This window comes from Oncorhynchus nerka, linkage group LG22 (assembly GCF_034236695.1).
Source record: "Oncorhynchus nerka isolate Pitt River linkage group LG22, Oner_Uvic_2.0, whole genome shotgun sequence".
In the NCBI taxonomy this organism is placed as follows: domain Eukaryota; kingdom Metazoa; phylum Chordata; class Actinopteri; order Salmoniformes; family Salmonidae; genus Oncorhynchus; species Oncorhynchus nerka.
In genome coordinates, this window is record NC_088417.1 from 7,836,583 (window position 1) to 7,853,693 (window position 17,111).

The 17,111-nt window shown below is 45.4% G+C and overlaps 1 protein-coding gene across 2 annotated transcripts in view; it reads left to right on the forward strand.

Moving 5' to 3' along the window:
- Positions 1-5,885, forward strand: part of LOC135563732 (late secretory pathway protein AVL9 homolog) — a 52,791-nt gene extending 46,906 nt beyond the window's left edge. For both annotated transcript variants that reach the window (XM_065006882.1, XM_065006883.1), the window contains 2 exons: positions 2,014-2,102; positions 4,067-5,885. In XM_065006882.1, the coding sequence (XP_064862954.1) occupies positions 2,014-2,102; positions 4,067-4,194 (217 nt within the window). In that variant the 3' untranslated portion in view covers positions 4,195-5,885. The remainder of the gene's footprint in view (positions 1-2,013; positions 2,103-4,066) is intronic.
- The last annotated feature ends 11,226 nt before the right edge of the window (positions 5,886-17,111 follow it).

Here is a 17,111-nt window from a genome sequence, read left to right on the forward strand (position 1 = left end):
ATAATATCTCTCCTCTAGCCAGTCTGGGGCAGTAGAATATCTCTCCTCTAGCCGGCCTGGGGCAGTAGAATCTCTCTCCTCTGGCCGGCCTGGGGCAGTAGGGATGTATAATATCTCTCCTCTAGCCAGTCTGGGGCAGTAGGGATGTATAATATCTCTCCTCTAGCCAGTCTGGGGCAGTAGGGATGTAGAATCTCTCTCCTCTAGCCAGTCTGGGGCAGTAGGGATGTAGAATCTCTCTCCTCTAGCCAGTCTGGGGCAGTAGGGATGTAGAATATCTCTCCTCTAGCCAGTCTGGGGCAGTAGGGATGTAGAATATCTCTCCTCTAGCCGGTCTGGGGCAGTAGAATATCTCTCCTCTAGCCAGTCTGGGGCAGTAGGGATGTATAATATCTCTCCTCTAGCCAGTCTGGGGCAGTAGGGATGTAGAATATCTCTCCTCTAGCCAGTCTGGGGCAGTAGGAATGTAGAATATCTCTCCTCTGGCCGGCCTGGGGCAGTAGAATATCTCTCCTCTGGCCGGCCTGGGGCAGTAGAATATCTCTCCTCTGGACAGCCTGGGGCAGTAGGGATGTAGAATATCTCTCCTCTGGACAGCCTGGAGCAGTAGGGATGTAGAATATCTCTCCTCTGGCCGGCCTGGGGCAGTAGGGATGTAGAATATCTCTCCTCTGGACAGCCTGGGGCAGTAGGGATGTAGAATAACTCCCCTCTAGCCGGTCTGGCAAAATGTGCCGAGTTGCAGGGTCACAGAGGGCACTGATGTTGACGTGGAAGGGACAACAGCTGAATTCCAAATAGACCCCTAGACCATACACCCTAGTTGATAGGCTTGAAGTCATAAACATCGCTGTGCTTCAAACACTGCGAAAAACTCCTCAAACGGAGGAAAGTGCTGTTTGAATGAATGTTTACAAGCCTGCTACTGCCTACCACCGCTCAGTCAGACTGCTCTATCAAATATCAAATCATAGACTTAGTTATAACATAATAACACACAGAAATACGAGCCTTTGGTCATTAATATGGTCAAATCCGGAAACTATAATTTCGAAAACACGTTTATTCTTTCAGTGAAATACGGAACCGTTCCGTATTTTATCGAACAGGCGGCAACCGAAGTCTAAATATTCCTGTTACATTGTACAACCTTCAATGTTATGTCATAATGATGTAAAATTCTGGCAAATTAATTACGGTCTTTGTTAGGAAGAAATGGTCTTCACACAGTTCGGCAACGAGCCAGGCGGCCCAAACCGCTGCATATACCCAGACTCTGCTTGCACTGGAACACAAGAGAAGTGACACAATTTCAGGCACCGCATCGATTATATGCAACGCAGGACAAGCTAGTTAAACTAGTAATATCATCAACCATGTGTAGTTAACTAGTGATTATATGCAACGCAGGACAAGCTAGTTAAACTAGTAATATCATCAACCATGTGTAGTTAACTAGTGATTATATGCAACGCAGGACAAGCTAGTTAAACTAGTAATATCATCAACCATGTGTAGTTAACTAGTGATTATGATTGATTGATTTTATAAGATCAGTTTAACGCTAGCTAGCTGGCTCCTTGCTGCCTGCACTCGCGTAACAGGGTGGTCAGCCTGTCACGCGGTCTTCCTCATGGATTGCAATATAATCGGCCACCAAAAAAATGCAGATTACCGATTTGTTATGAAAACTTGAAGTCGCCCTAATTAATCGGTCGACCTCTAATCTTGGCACTGTAATGTTGAAATGTGTGTTGACATTAAAAAGATACAACCAGGCTGGATTTTGTTGTATATTTGTTGTGATAACATCCGGCTACTCAGGTTGGATGATTAGATCTCTCAACCTCTCTCACTACTATAATGAGTCGTAGTAACACCCAGAACATTCAGATAGACCACTACTGTTTTGTTTCTTGGAAGAGCAGAGAAATGTGACACCAGGGTTTATTTCTGGGTTCCAGATGGTTAGTTGTGACTGAGTAGCCATTCTGTTTTCTCTCTCAATTTCAGCTCGGTGCAGAACAGTGAGCGCGGGAAGAAGATGGGGGCAGCTGTGATCACCACCAGTCGGAGTGTTGTGCAGACTGGGAAGGCAGTAGGTGAGACCGAGTCAGCCTCTCTAGCCAACCCTACCCCAGTGAGACAGACAATCCAACTCTCTAGCCAACCCTTCCCCAGTGAGACAGACAGACAGACGGACGGACAGACAGACAGACAGACAGACACTCTTTAGCCAACCCTTCCCCAGACAGCCATACTAACAGGAAAACCAGAATCCTGCAAACAAAATGTCTGGAAAACCTGTGATTTTTGGGAAAGTTACTGTGATTTTGCAACCCTAACAGTACAGTGCATTCAGGAAAGTATTCAGATCCCTAGACTTTTCCTTGACTTTTCCACATTTTATTACGTTTCAGCCTAGAAATTTTTGCAAATGTATTACAAATAAAAAATAAATATTCCATTTATTTAGTATTCAGACCCTTTAATCAGTATTTTGTTGAAGTACCTTTTGCAGTGATTACAGCCTCTAGTCTTCTTGGGTTTGACGCTACAAGCTTGGCACACCTGTATTTGGAGTTTCTCCCATTCGCTGCAGATCCTCTCAAGCTCTGTCAGGTTGGATGGTGAGCGTCACTGCACAGCTATTTTCAGGTCTCTCCAGAGATCTTCAATCGGGTTCAAGTCCAGGCTCTGGCTGGGCCACTCAAGAACATTCAGAGAGACTTGTCCCGAAGCCACTCCTCCCTTGTCTTGGCTGTGTGCTTATGGTCGTTGTCCTGTTGGAAGGTGAACCTTCGCCCCAGTCTGAGGTCCTGAGCGCTCTGGAGCAGGTTTTCATCAAGGATCTCTCTGTACTTTGCTCCGTTCATCTTTCCCTCACTCTTGACTAGTCTCCCAGTCCCTGCCGCTGAAAAACATCCCCACAGCATGATGCTGCCACCACCATGATTCACCGTAGGGATGGTGCCAGGTTTCCTCCAGACGTGATGCTTGGCATTCAGGCCAAACAGTTCAATCTTGGTTTCATCAGACCAGAGAATCTTGTTTCTCTGTCTGAGAGTCCTTTAGGTGCCCATTGGCAAACTCCAAGTGGGCTGTCACTCTACCATAAAGGCCTGATTGGTGGAGTGCTGCAGAGATGGTTGTCCTTCTGGACGTTTCTCCCATCTCCACAGAGGAACTCTGGAGCTCTGTCAGAATGACCATTGGGTTCTTGGTCACCTCCCTGACCAAGGCCCTTCTCCCTCGATTGCTCAGTTTGTCCGGTCAGCCAGCTTTAGGAAGAGTCTTGGTGTTTCCAAACTTCTTCCATTTAAGAATGATGGAGCCCACTGTGTTCTTGGGGACCTTCAATGCTGCAGGAACTATTTGGTACCCTTCCCTAATCATGCCTTCCAAATCATGTCCAATCAATTGAATTTACTACAAGTGAACTCCAATCAAGTTGTAAAAAAATCTCAAGGATGATAAATGGAAACAGGATGCACCTGAACTCAATTTCGAGTCTCATAGCAAAGTGTCTGAATTCTTATGTAAATAATATATTTCAATGCTGCAGAAATGTTTTGGTACCATTCCCCAGATCTGTGCCTCGACACAATCCTGTCTCTGAGCTCTACAGACAATTCCTTCGACCTTATGGCTTGGTTTTTGCTCTGACATGCACTGTCAACTGTGGGACTTTATATAGACAGGTGTGTGCCTTTTCCAAATCATGTCCAATCAATTGAATTTACCACAGGAGGACTTTGATCAAGTTGTAGAAACATCTCAAGGATGATCAATGGAAACAGGATGCACCTGAACTCAATTTCGAGTCTCATAGCAAAGTGTCTGAATTCTTATGTAAATAATATATTTCTGTTTATTATATTTTATAAATTTGCACACAAATAAAGATAAATTAATTATTGCTTTGTCATTATGGAGTATTGTGTGTAGATTGAGGGAAAAAAAAATATTTCATTCATTTTAGAATAAGGCTGTAATGTAACAAAATGTGGAAAAGGTCTAGGGGTCTGAATACTTTCCGAATGCGCTGTATATCTAATCCCTCCAGGTCAGTCGGTGGGTGGAGCTCTGAGCAGCGCGAAGTCAGCCATGTCCTCCTGGTTCTCTACGCCAGCTATCGTACCCACTCCAGCAGCCTCACCAGAGCCTCCGTTACCTACAGAGACCAAGCCTTGACCACCTGCCTGCCCCCCTCACCCAGTCTCTTCTCACAGCAGCTGTCAAGCGGGAGAGACGAGGGTTAACCTACCCCTCAACAGTCCTCCCCTGACTCTCTCAATTCATCTTCCCTTGATTTCTTGCACTCTTTCTCCTCATTCTCAAACCCCATTGGAGAAAAAAGTCAGAGGGGGGAGGGATCTTGGACTGTGACCTCCAATACAGTTGAGGCAAGGAGATACTTCTCCTCTCAGATCACAAATTTTTTATTTAACCTTTATTTAACTAGGCAAGTCAGTTAAGAATAAATTCTTATTTACTATGACGGCCTACCGGAGAACAGTGGGTTAACTGCCTTGTTCAGGGGCAGAACGACAGATTTTTACCTTGTCAGCTCAGGGATTTGATCTTGCAACCTTTCGGTTACTAGTCCAACGCTCTAACCACTAGGCTACCTGCTGTCCCTACACTCTAACCACTAGGCTACCTGCCGTCCCTACACTCTAACCACTAGGCTACCAACGCTCTAACCACTAGGCTACCAGCCGTCCCTACACTCTAACCACTAGGCCTCTACACTCTAACCACTAGGCTACCTGCCACCTCTACACTCTAACCACTAGGCTACCTGCCTCCTCTACACTCTAACCACTAGGCTACCCTACCACCTCTACACTCTAACCACTAGGCTACCCTACCACCTCTACACTTTAACCACTAGGCTACCTGCCACCTCTACACTCTAACCACTAGGCTACCTGCCACCTCTACACTCTAACCACTAGGCTACCTGCCATCCCTACACTCTAACCACTAGGCTACCCTGCCACCTATACTCTCTAACCACTAGGCTACCTGCCCCCTCTACACTCTAACCACTAGGCTACCTGCCCCCTCTACACTCTAACCACTAGGCTACCTGCCACCTCTACACTCTAACCACTAGGCTACCTGCCACCTCTACACTCTAACCACTAGGCTACCTGCCACCTCTACACTCTAACCACTAGGCTACCTGCCACCTCTACACTCTAACCACTAGGCTACCTGCCGCCTCTACACTCTAACTACCTGCCGCCCCTGGATGGCAAAACAGATGGATCCTGTTTGTGTCCCAAATGGCACCCTATTCCCTTCTATAGTGCACTATAGTTTTTCAAAAGGGAAAAAAAATACTTTAAAATAAGATATTTTTTTAGAAAGGGAATAGATTGCCATTTAGGATGCATCCCAGGTGTCCAGGACACTCCTTTCATCCTCTATACAACTGCTCCAGTATGGAGGGCAGGCAGACAGACAGACAGACAGGCAGGCAGGCAGGCAGACAGACAGACAGACATTTCCATGCTCAGAGTCTCAGCCTCTTTAGATTTGAGTGTGTTCTGTGTTTTTATCCCAGTGTTTTTCTCTAGCTGTATATCAACAAGGTGTATACTGTCTATACTGACAGTCTTTAATGACAGTGTGAGTCGCTGTCTACTTCAGAATGGTACCACTCCTTCGCGACTCTCGTCCCCTGCAGGCAGAATCGACACGCTATCTGACCTAAGACAATGGTGTTACTGTAAATCAACAAAACACTGGGGCCAGAGCAAGTTGATCTCACATTGAACAGGTGGACTCCCAAATGGAAACCTATCCCATATATAGTGCACTACTTCTGTCCAGATCCCTAAGGGGTTGGTGGGGTGGTTGGGTTGGTTGGTTGGTGGGGGGGGGTTGGGTTGGTTGGTGGGGGGTTGGGTTGGTTGGTGGGGGGGGGTTGGTTGGTGGGAGGGTTGGGTTGGTCGGTGGGGGTTGGGTTAGTTTGGTCAGTTGGTTGGGTTGGCGTGTTGGGTTGGTGGGCGGGTTAGTTTGGGTTGGTGCCATTCTGTTCGTCACTCCTTCAGGAAGAGAAAACTGGTTTGGACTCGTTATATCCATCTATGATAGAATACTATCTTATGTTATAGTGAACTCTGTAGAGAGATGACGGCTGGAGGAATGTGGGATATAAACAAATATACTGATGTATTTAGCCTTTTTTTATATTGATGTAGTTCTGTTCTTGTCTATTCATGTTCTGTATTATGTGTTGTGTGGAACCCCAGGAAGAGTGTCTGCTGCTATAGCAACAGCTAACGGGGGGATTCTAATAAAATACCAGAAAACGAGTTTGTTGGACTCCCACATAATCATTACGGTTTCCCTCGTCGTCATGACAACACTGGAACCAATCACTACTAATCTATGGACCACATCAAACTACGGTGTTGTCTGACATGGCACCCTATTCCCTATAAAGTGCACTACTTTTGACCAGTGGCTTTGGTCAAAAGTAGTGCACTACGTAGGGAATTGTATGTGTCTGTACAAAGTAAAAGAGGATTTTTATACTGAACAAAAAAATATAAGTTCAACGATTTTACCGAGTTACATTTCATATGTGGAAATCAGTCCATTTTAAATAAATTCACGACAGAGAATACCTTTAAAAGAAAATGGGCCTCGGGATATCGTTACGGTATTTCATGGGCCTCGGGATAACGTTACGGTAATTCATGGGCCTCGGGATATCGTTACGGTAATTCATGGGCCTCGGGATATCGTTACGGTATTTCATGGGCCTCGGGATATCGTTACGGTATTTCATGGGCCGCGGGATATCGTTACGGTAATTCTTGGGCCGCGGGATATCGTTACGGTATTTCATGGGCCTCGGGATATCGTTACGGTATTTCATGGGCCTCGGGATATCGTTACGGTATTTCATGGGCCTCGGGATATCGTTACGGTAATTCATGGGCCTCGGGATATCGTTACGGTATTTCATGGGCCTCGGGATAACGTTACGGTATTTCATGGGCCTCGGGATAACGTTACGGTAATTCATGGGCCTCGGGATATCGTTACGGTATTTCATGGGCCTCGGGATATCGTTACGGTATTTCATGGGCCTCGGGATATCGTTACGGTATTTCATGGGCCGCGGGATATCGTTACGGTAATTCTTGGGCCGCGGGATATCGTTACGGTATTTCATGGGCCTCGGGATATCGTTACGGTATTTCATGGGCCTCGGGATATCGTTACGGTATTTCATGGGCCTCGGGATATCGTTACGGTAATTCATGGGCCTCTAGATATCGTTACGGTAATTCATGGGCCTCTGGATATCGTTACGGTAATTCACGGGCCTCGGGTATCGTTACGGTAATTCATGGGCCTCTAGATATCGTTACGGTAATTCATGGGCCTCGGGATATCGTTACGGTAATTCACGGGCCTCGGGTATCGTTACGGTAATTCATGGGCCGCGGGATATCGTTACGGTAATTCATGGGCCTCGGGATATCGTTACGGTGATTCACGGGCCTCGGGATATCGTTACGGTATTTCTGTGCATTCAAATTGCCATCAATAACATAAAATATTGTACGTAGTTTAAGCCTGCCGAAACCATTACCCCACCACCACCATGAAGCACTCTGTTCACAACGTTGACATCAGCAAACCGCTTACGCACACAACGCCATACACGTGCTCTGTGGTGAGGCCAGTTTAAAATGACGTTGGAAGCAGCTTATGTAGAGAAATGAACATTCAATTATCTGGCAACAGCTCTGGTGGACATTCCTGCAGTCAGCATGCCAATTGCACGCTCCCTTAAAACTTGAGACATCTGTGGCCTTGTGTCGGGTGACAAAACTGCACATTTTAGAGTGGCATTTTATTGTCCCCAGCACAAGGTGCACCTGTGTAATGATCATGTTGTTTAATCAGCCTCTTGATATGCCCACACTTGTCAGGTGGATGGATTATCTTGGCAAAGGAGAAGTGCTCACTAACAGGGATGTAAACACATTTGTGCACAACATTTGATTGATCATGAAAGACGGGACAAACACTTTACATGTTGCGTTTATATTTCTGTTTAGTGTATATCTATGTGCACATTCTTAGTAGCCTCTACTTGTCACTTTAAGATGATTACGGCTGTTTTATCGTCGGATGGCTGTCTGAATGATGGCTATCTTTCTGTCGGCTGTCTGAATGATGGCTGTCTGGGTGATGGCTGTCTTTCTGTCGGCTGTCTGAATGATGGCTGTCTGAACGATGGCTGTCTGAATGATGGCTGTCTGAACGATGGCTGTCTTTCTGTCGGCAGTCTGAATGATGGCTGTCTGAATGATGGCTGTCTTTCTGTCGGCTGTCTGAATGATGGCTGTCTGAACGATGGCTGTCTGAATGATGGCTGTCTGAACGATGGCTGTCTGAATGATGGCTGTCTGAACGATGGCTGTCTGAATGATGGCTGTCTTTCTGTCGGCTGTCTGAACATTGGCTGTCTGAACGATGGCTGTCTGAATGATGGCTGTCTGAACGATGGCTGTCTGAATGATGGCTGTCTTTCTGTCGGCTGTCTGAACATTGGCTGTCTTTCTGTCTCTGAATGATGGCTGTCTTTCTGTCGGAAGTCTGAATGATGGCTGTCTTTCTGTCGGCTGTCTGAACGATGGCTGTCTGAACGATGGCTGTCTGAATGATGGCTGTCTTTCTGTCAGCAGTCTGAATGATGGCAGTCTGAATGATGGCTGTCTTTCTGTCGGCTGTCTGAATGATGGCTGTCTTTCTGTCGGCTGTCTGAACATTGGCTGTCTTTCTGTCTCTGAATGATGGCTGTCTTTCTGTCGGAAGTCTGAATGATGGCTGTCTTTCTGTCGGCTGTCTGAACGATGGCTGTCTGAACGATGGCTGTCTGAATGATGGCTGTCTTTCTGTCGGCTGTCTGAACATTGGCTGTCTTTCTGTCTCTGAATGATGGCTGTCTTTCTGTCGGAAGTCTGAATGATGGCTGTCTGAATGATGGCTGTCTTTCTGTCGGCTGTCTGAACGATGGCTGTCTGAACGATGGCTGTCTGAATGATGGCTGTCTTTCTGTCAGCAGTCTGAATGATGGCAGTCTGAATGATGGCTGTCTGAATGATGGCTGTCTGAATGATGGCTGTCTGAACGATGGCTGTCTGAATGATGGCTGTCTTTCTGTCAGCAGTCTGAATGATGGCAGTCTGAATGATGGCTGTCTGAATGATGGCTGTCTGAACGATGGCTGTCTGAACGATGGCTGTCTGAATGATGGCTGTCTTTCTGTCGGCTGTGTTTAAACACAGTCTAAACACAGTTTGAGTTTAAAAGATTTGAGTTTAAAAGTGATGACGGGAACTTGAGGAATGGACATCCAAAGTTTAGACATCTGACAGAAAGACAGCCATCATTCAGACAGCCATCATTCAGACAGCCATCATTCAGACAGCTGTGTTTAGATTGTATGCTCCATTTGTTGAATTCTATTATTAATTATAAGTACTTTGGGTTTCTTTAAAAAAAATATATATATATTTGTTATATTTACAATGTGTATTTAAAATATGAATGTATTATAAATTGTAAATTGAAATTCACAAAATATTTTCCTGAAAGATTCATTGGAAGTATTTTGTTGAGGAAAAACAGTTGTAATTTATGCTGTATTGCTGCATTAAATAAGAGAAACTGAAAGTCTCCTCTTTACCTAAAAATACAAACAAATAAAATATGAAAATTATAGTTATCTAAAAGCTTCTGTACCTAAAAAAATAAAGAAAATAAATAGTTTTACTCCCGTAAACTGTTAGAGACTGAAGAGGAAGCGAGACACCCCACTTATTTTTTTCCCTGTATTTTTATGGTTCAATGAACGAAGTAGACCAGACCCACTGCTTATGGTGTCTACGAGAGGGAGGGAGAAAGAAAGAGAGCAGAGCAACAGGCCCAACCCCCACTACTAAAACTCCCTACAAAGGCCTGAACCTAGGAAGAAACCTAGAGAGGAACCAGGCTCTGAGGGGTGATCAGTCATCTTCTGGCTGTGCCGGATGTAGATTATAACAGAACATGGCCAAGATGTTCAAATGTTCATAGATGACCAGAAGGGTCAAATAATTATAATCACAGTGGTTGTAGAGGGTGCAACAGGCGCCAACATGGACAGGAAGATCACATCAGTGACTCAACCCACTCAATTGATGCACCCCTCCTAGGGATGGCATGGAAGAGGACCAGTAAGCCAGCGACTCAGCCCCCGTAATAGGGTTTGAGCCAGAGAAGGGGAACCGGCCAGGCAGAGACAGCAAGGGCGGTTCATTGCTCCAGTGGCTTTCCGTTCACCTTCACACTCCTGGGCCAGATTACACTCAATCATAGGACCTACTGAAGAGATGAGTCTTCAATAAAGACTTAAAAGGTCGAGACCGAGTCTGCGTCTCTCACATGAATAGGCAGACCATAAAAATGGAGCTCTATAGGAGAAAGCCCTGCCTCCAGCTGTTTGCTTAGAAATTCTAGGGACAGTAAGGAGGCCTGCGTCTTGTGACCGTAGCGTACGTGTAGGTATGTACGGCAGGACCAAATCGGAAAGATAGGTAATGCTTTGTAGGTTAGCGAACCTTGGAATCAGCCCTTGCCTTAACAGGAAGCCAGTGTAGAGAGGCTAGCACTGGAGTAATATGATCAAATTGTTTGGTTCTAGTCAAGATTCTAGCAGCTGTGTTTAGCACTAACTGAAGTTTATTTAGTGCTTTACCCGGGTAGCCGGAAAGTAGAGCATTGCAATAGTCTAACCTAGAAATGACAAAAGCATGGATACATTTTTCTGCATAATTTTTGGACAAAGTTTCTGAATTTTGCAATGTTATGGAAATGGAAAAAGCTGTCCTTGAAACAGTCTTGATATGTTTGTGAAAAAAGAGATCAGGGTCCAGAGAAACGCAGAGGTCCTTCACAGTTGTATTTGAGACGACTGTACAACCATCAAGATGAACTGTCAGATTCAACAGAAGATCTTTGTTTCTTGGGACCTAGAACAAGCATCTCGGTTTTGTCTGAGTTTAAAAGTAGAACATTTGAAGCCATCCACTTCCTTATGTCTGAAACACAGGAAATTTTGGGGCTTCACCATGTTTCATTGTACAGCTGTGTGTCATCTGCATAGTACTGAAAGTTAACATTATGTTTCCGAATAACATCACCAAGAGGTAAAATATATAGTGAAAACAATAGTGGTCCTAAAACGGAGCCTTGAGGAACACCGAAATGTACAGTTGATTTGTTGGAGGACAAACCATCTACAGAGACAAACTGATATCTTTCGAACAGATAAGATCTAAACCAGGCCAGAACTTGTCCGTGTAGACCAATTTGGGTTTCCAATCTCTCCAAAAGAATGTGGTGATCGATGGTATCAAAAGCAGCACTAAGGTCTAGGAGCACGAGGAGAGATGCAGAGCCTCGGTCTGACGCCATTAAAAGGTCATTTACCATCTTCACAAGTGCAGTCTCAGTGCTATGATGGGGTCTAAAACCAGACTGAAGCATTTCATAAACATTGTCTTCAGGAAGGCAGTGAGTTGCTGAGCAACAGCTTTTTCTAAACATTTTGAGAGGAATGGGAGATTCGATATAGGCCGATTTTTAGTTTTTTAAATATTTTCTGGGTGAAGGTTTGGCTTTTTCAAGAGAGGATTTATTACTGCCACTTTTAGTGAGTTTGGTACACATCTGGTGGAGAGGGAGCTGTTTATTATGTTCAACATAGGAGTGCCAAGCACAGGGTCCAGTATGCAGCTTTAAGGTTTATAGGCTATGACTATTTTCATCAATATGTCAAGAGATATAGTATTAAAAAACTTCAGTGTCTCCTTTGATCCACCGAACCACCAGGTGTGAAACAGGGAAGAGACTCAGAGGATGTGCTAACAGACGTAACTCACTCTATTAAATTAGTCAAAACAGGAACATGTTACATCTGTATAGAAATTAATAAGTCATTTATCTTAACATTGTCCCCCCCAGTGGAATCCCCATACTTTGATGACAGCTTCTCCATCTGAGAGGGGGAAATCATTTCCAGCCCAGGGACATGTACTAGTCTGTGGCGACTTAAATGCCAGAACCGGACAAGAACCTGACACGTGTAACAGTTGTTAAAGTACCTTGTGAATTTCACCAGGTTCATATATCAATATGTTGTGTTGATTTGTTATGCATGCCTGCATCCTGGGAGAAGGGGAGTGTGTACTTACGTTTTGCCCTGCGTGCTCGTGCTCAAATCATTTTGATGCACTGAGAAGAGAAAGAGGCGACGATTCTCAGAACATATGTGGCTCTACAAATGTTTTATTTCCTTTTGGATGCAGAGAGTGAGTTCTGCTTGATTAAAACTACCTGATCTCCAAAGTCCCACGTTTATAGTCTCAATCAACCACACAGTATAGCACCGGCTACATCAGCACATGGGGACAAACACCTACCTGGAGGTGACAGCATTCCTTTCCAGCCCCCCTAGACACTACTACAACAACATGACCCACAAAAAAACAGGTCACAACTCCTGCAGCTTTGTCAGACGCTGGGTATATGCAAAGTCAATGGCAGGCTTCGAGGAGACCTCTATGCTAGGTACACCTATCGCTCGTCTCTTGGCAGAAGTACTGTAGACCATTTTATCACTGACCTCAACCCAGAGTCTCTTAGGGGTGTCAGTGGACTGACTGAAAGCTCAGATCACAGCAAAACCACAGTCTACTTGAACAGTAATAATCAATCATGAGGCATCAAAGCCAAAGGAGCTGAATAATAAACTTGTCAAAAAAAGAAACGTCCCTTTTTCTTTCAAAGAAAAATGTTGTAAAAATTCAAATAACTTCACAGATCTTCATTGTAAAGGGTTTCAACACTGTTTCCCATGCTTGTTCACTGAACCATAAACGAACATGCACCTGTGGAACGGTCGTTAAGACACTAACATCTTACAGACGGTAGGCAATTAAGGTTTCTGTTATGGTCCTCACCAGACATCACCAGAAACAACGTCACCTATGGGCACAAACACATCGTCGCTGGACCAGACAGGACTGGCAAAAAATGCTCTTCACTGACGAGTCGTAGTTTTGTCTCACCAGAGGTGATGGTCGGATTCGCGTTTATCGTCGAAGGAATGAGCGTTACACCGAGGCCTGTACTCTAGAGCGGGATCGATTAGGAGGTGGAGGGAATTGCAGGAAATCTCAACGCTGTGCATTACAGGGAAGCCATCCTCCTCCGTCATGTGGTACCTTTCCAGTGGTACTCTTACATCCTGACATGACCCTCCAGCATGACAATGCCACCAGCCATACTGCTTGTTCTGTGTGCGATTTCTTGCAAGACAGGAATGTCAGTGTTCTGTCATGGCCAGCGAAGAGCCTGGTTCTCAATCCCATTGAGCACATCTGGGACCTGTTGGATCGGAGGGTGAGGGCTATGGTCATTCCAAAACCATCACCTACAGAGAGATGAACCTGGAGAAGAGTCCCCTAAGCAAGCTTGTCCTGGGACTCTGTTCACAAACATAAGCAGACCACACAAAGTCCCAGGACAGAAACACAATTAGACCCAACCAAATCATGAGTAAACAAAAATATGACTTTACATATTGGAAATAATTAACAAAAAAAACTGATCAAACTAGAATGCTATTTGGCCCTAAACAGAGAGTACAAAGTGGCAAAATACCTGACCACTGTGACTGACTCAAACTTAAGGAAAGCTTTGACTATGTACAGACTCAGTGAGCATAGCCTTGCTATTGAGAAAGGCCGCCGTAGACAGACATGGCTCTCAAGAGAAGACAGGCTATGTGCACAGTGCCCACAAAATGAGGTGGAAACTGAGCTGCACTTCCTAACCTCCTGCCAAATGTATGACCATAGAGACACATATTTCCCTCAGATTACACAGATCCACAAAGAATTTTAAAACAAACCCAATATTGATAGACTCCCATATCTACTGGGTGAAATACCGCAGTGTTCCATCACTGCAGCAAGTTTTGTGACCTGTTGCCACAAGAAAAGGGGGTGGGGGGTGTATTCATGTTCTGGTCTATTCATATGTGGGTTAGCTAAACAAAGGACCAGGGTAGAGGATGGGTGGTGGGGGCTAGGACACGTGGTAGCAGGCACATGGTCCATACAAAAACAGGCAGCAGCCACGTGCCTGTTTCAACAACAATACGGCCAACCCAATCACACAGTACACACACACACACACAGACTGATGAACCCAGAGACCTTGCGGATTTGGGGGGGATAAAGAAGAGAGGCAGAGACTGAAGCGAGACATCCCACTCCCTAATTTGTTCTGGTTCATATACAGTCAATGAACTAAGCAGACCAAACCCAGCTAGCTAATGCATTGGTGGCTATGGGAGACCCACCCCATTAAGCAGACCGGAACTAACCATTTCTTTCAGTGGTAAACGACCTGAGTGGGACATCTTATTTTATCAACCATCTTTGGTAGAGGAATGTTTGTTTGGCTTGGAGTCCCACATGGCTACCTATTGCCTATATTGGCTACCTACATGGCTAACTACTCTATACATGGGTACCTACTGCCTACATGGCTACCTACTGCCAACATGGCTAACTACTCTCTACATGGCTACATACTGCCTACATGGCTACCTGCTGCCTACATGACCACCTACATGGCTACCTACTGCCTACATGGCTACCTGCTGCCTACATGACCACCTACATGGCTACCTACTGCCTACATGGCTTACCTACTGCCTACATGGCTAAATGCTGCCTACATGGCTACCTACTGCCTACATGGCTACCTACTGCCATCATGTCTACCTACTGCCTACATGGCTAACTACTCTATACATGGCTACCTACTGCCTACATGACTACCTACATGTCTACCTACTCTCGACATGGCTACCTACTGCCTACATGTCTACCTACTCTCGACATGGCTACCTACTGCCTACATGGCTACCTACTCTCGACATGGCTACCTACTGCCTACATGACTACCTACTCTCGACATGACTACATACTGCCTACATGGCTACCTGCTGCCTACATGGCTACCTACTGCCTACATGACTACCTACTCTCGACATGACTACATACTGCCTACATGGCTACCTGCTGCCTACATGGCTACCTACTGCCTACATGACTACCTACTGCCTACATGGCTACCGACATGGTTACCTAATGCCTACATGGCTACCTACTTCCTACATGGCTACCTACTCTCGACCTTCTCCACTGCTGTCCCGTCGATGTAGATAGGAGGGTGTACCCTCTGCTGTTTCCTGAAGTCCACGATCATCTCCTTTATTTTGTTGAGTGAGAGTTTTTTTTCCCAGGCACCACACTCCCAGGGTCCTCACCTTCTCCCTGTAGGCTGTCTCATCATTGTTGGTAATCAGGCCTACTACTGTTGTGTCGTCTGCAAACTTAATGATTGAGTTGGAGGCGTGTGTTGCCACACAGTCATGGGTGAACAGGGAGTACAGGAGGGGGCTGATCACGCACCCTTGTGGGGCCTGTGTGTTGAGGATCAGTGAAGTGGAGGTGTTGTTTCCTACCTTCACCACCTGGGTGGTCCAGGTTGGTAGTCCACCACCTTGGTGGTCCAGGTGGGTAGTCCTCCACCTGGTTGGTCCAGGTTGGTAGTCCACCACCTTGGTGGTCCAGGTGGGTAGTCCTCCACCTGGTTGGTCCAGGTGGGTAGTCCACCACCTTGGTGGTCCAGGTGGGTAGTCCTCCACCTGGGTGGTCCAGGTGGGTAGTCCACCACCTTGGTGGTCCAGGTGGGTAGTCCACCACCTGGGTGGTCCAGGTGGGTAGTTCACCACCTGAGTGGTCCAGGTGGGTAGTCCACCACCTTGGTGGTCCAGGTGGGTAGTCCACCTGGGTGGTCCAGGTGGGTAAGTCCACCACCTGGGTGGTCCAGGTGGGTGGTCCACCACCTGGGTGGTCCAGGTGGGTAGTCCACCTGGGTGGTCCAGGACCCAGTTACAAAGGGCTGGGTTCAGACCCAGGGCCCAGAGCTTAATGAGGAGCTTGGAGGGTACAGTACTATGGTGTTGAACGCTGAGCTGTAGTCAATGAACCGCATTCTTACAGGGATGTTAACAAATGTGTGCAGACAATCTGAGAGAAATAAGCTTTTTGATCATATCGAAAGATTCTGGGATCTTTTATTTCAGCTCAACAAACATGTTGCGTTTTTATATTTTGTTCAGTATAGAAATAACTCCGTTCTCCACTGTGATAAGAGCTAAGTAAGAAATAGGTAAATTCGTAATTCGCTTTGGAATCGGTAACAGGGTTCTAGTTGGGATGTGAAGGCAATAGGGTTCTAGTTGGGATGAACATACTGAAGGCAAACTTCACCCTATTCCCTACGTCAGGTCTCTCCAACCCTGTTCCTGGAGAATTACCCTCCTGTAGGATACTATCAACCCCAGCTCTAACTAACCTGATTCAGTTTATCAACCAGCTAATTATTAGAATTAGAGGTCGACCGATTATGATTTTTCAACGCCGATACCGATTATTGGAGGACCAAAAAAGCTGATACCAATTAATCGGCCGATTTTTATTGATTTATTTACTGAATGAACACTTATTTTAACTTAATATAATATATCAATAAAAATCTATTTAGCCTCAAATAAATAATGAAACATGTTCAATTTGGTTTAAATAATGCAAAAACAAAGTGTTGGAGAAGTAAAAGTGCAATATGTGCCATGTAAAAAAGCTAGCGTTTAAGTTCCTTGCTCAGAACATGAGAACATATGAAAGCTGGTGGTTCCTTTTAACTTGTTAGGGCCGTGGTCCCGTGGTGGGAACATCAATCAGCGGAAATTTCAAGTGCGCCACGTATAGTTTTTGATAAAACTCAAACTTTCATTAATACACACATACAATGTACTGAATTAAAGCTACACTCGTTGTGAATCTATCCACCAAGTCAGATTTGTAAAATGCTTTTCGGCGAAAGCATGAGAAGCTATTATCTGATAGCATGTATCCCCCAAAATACTGCAACGTCACCTAACGACAGAT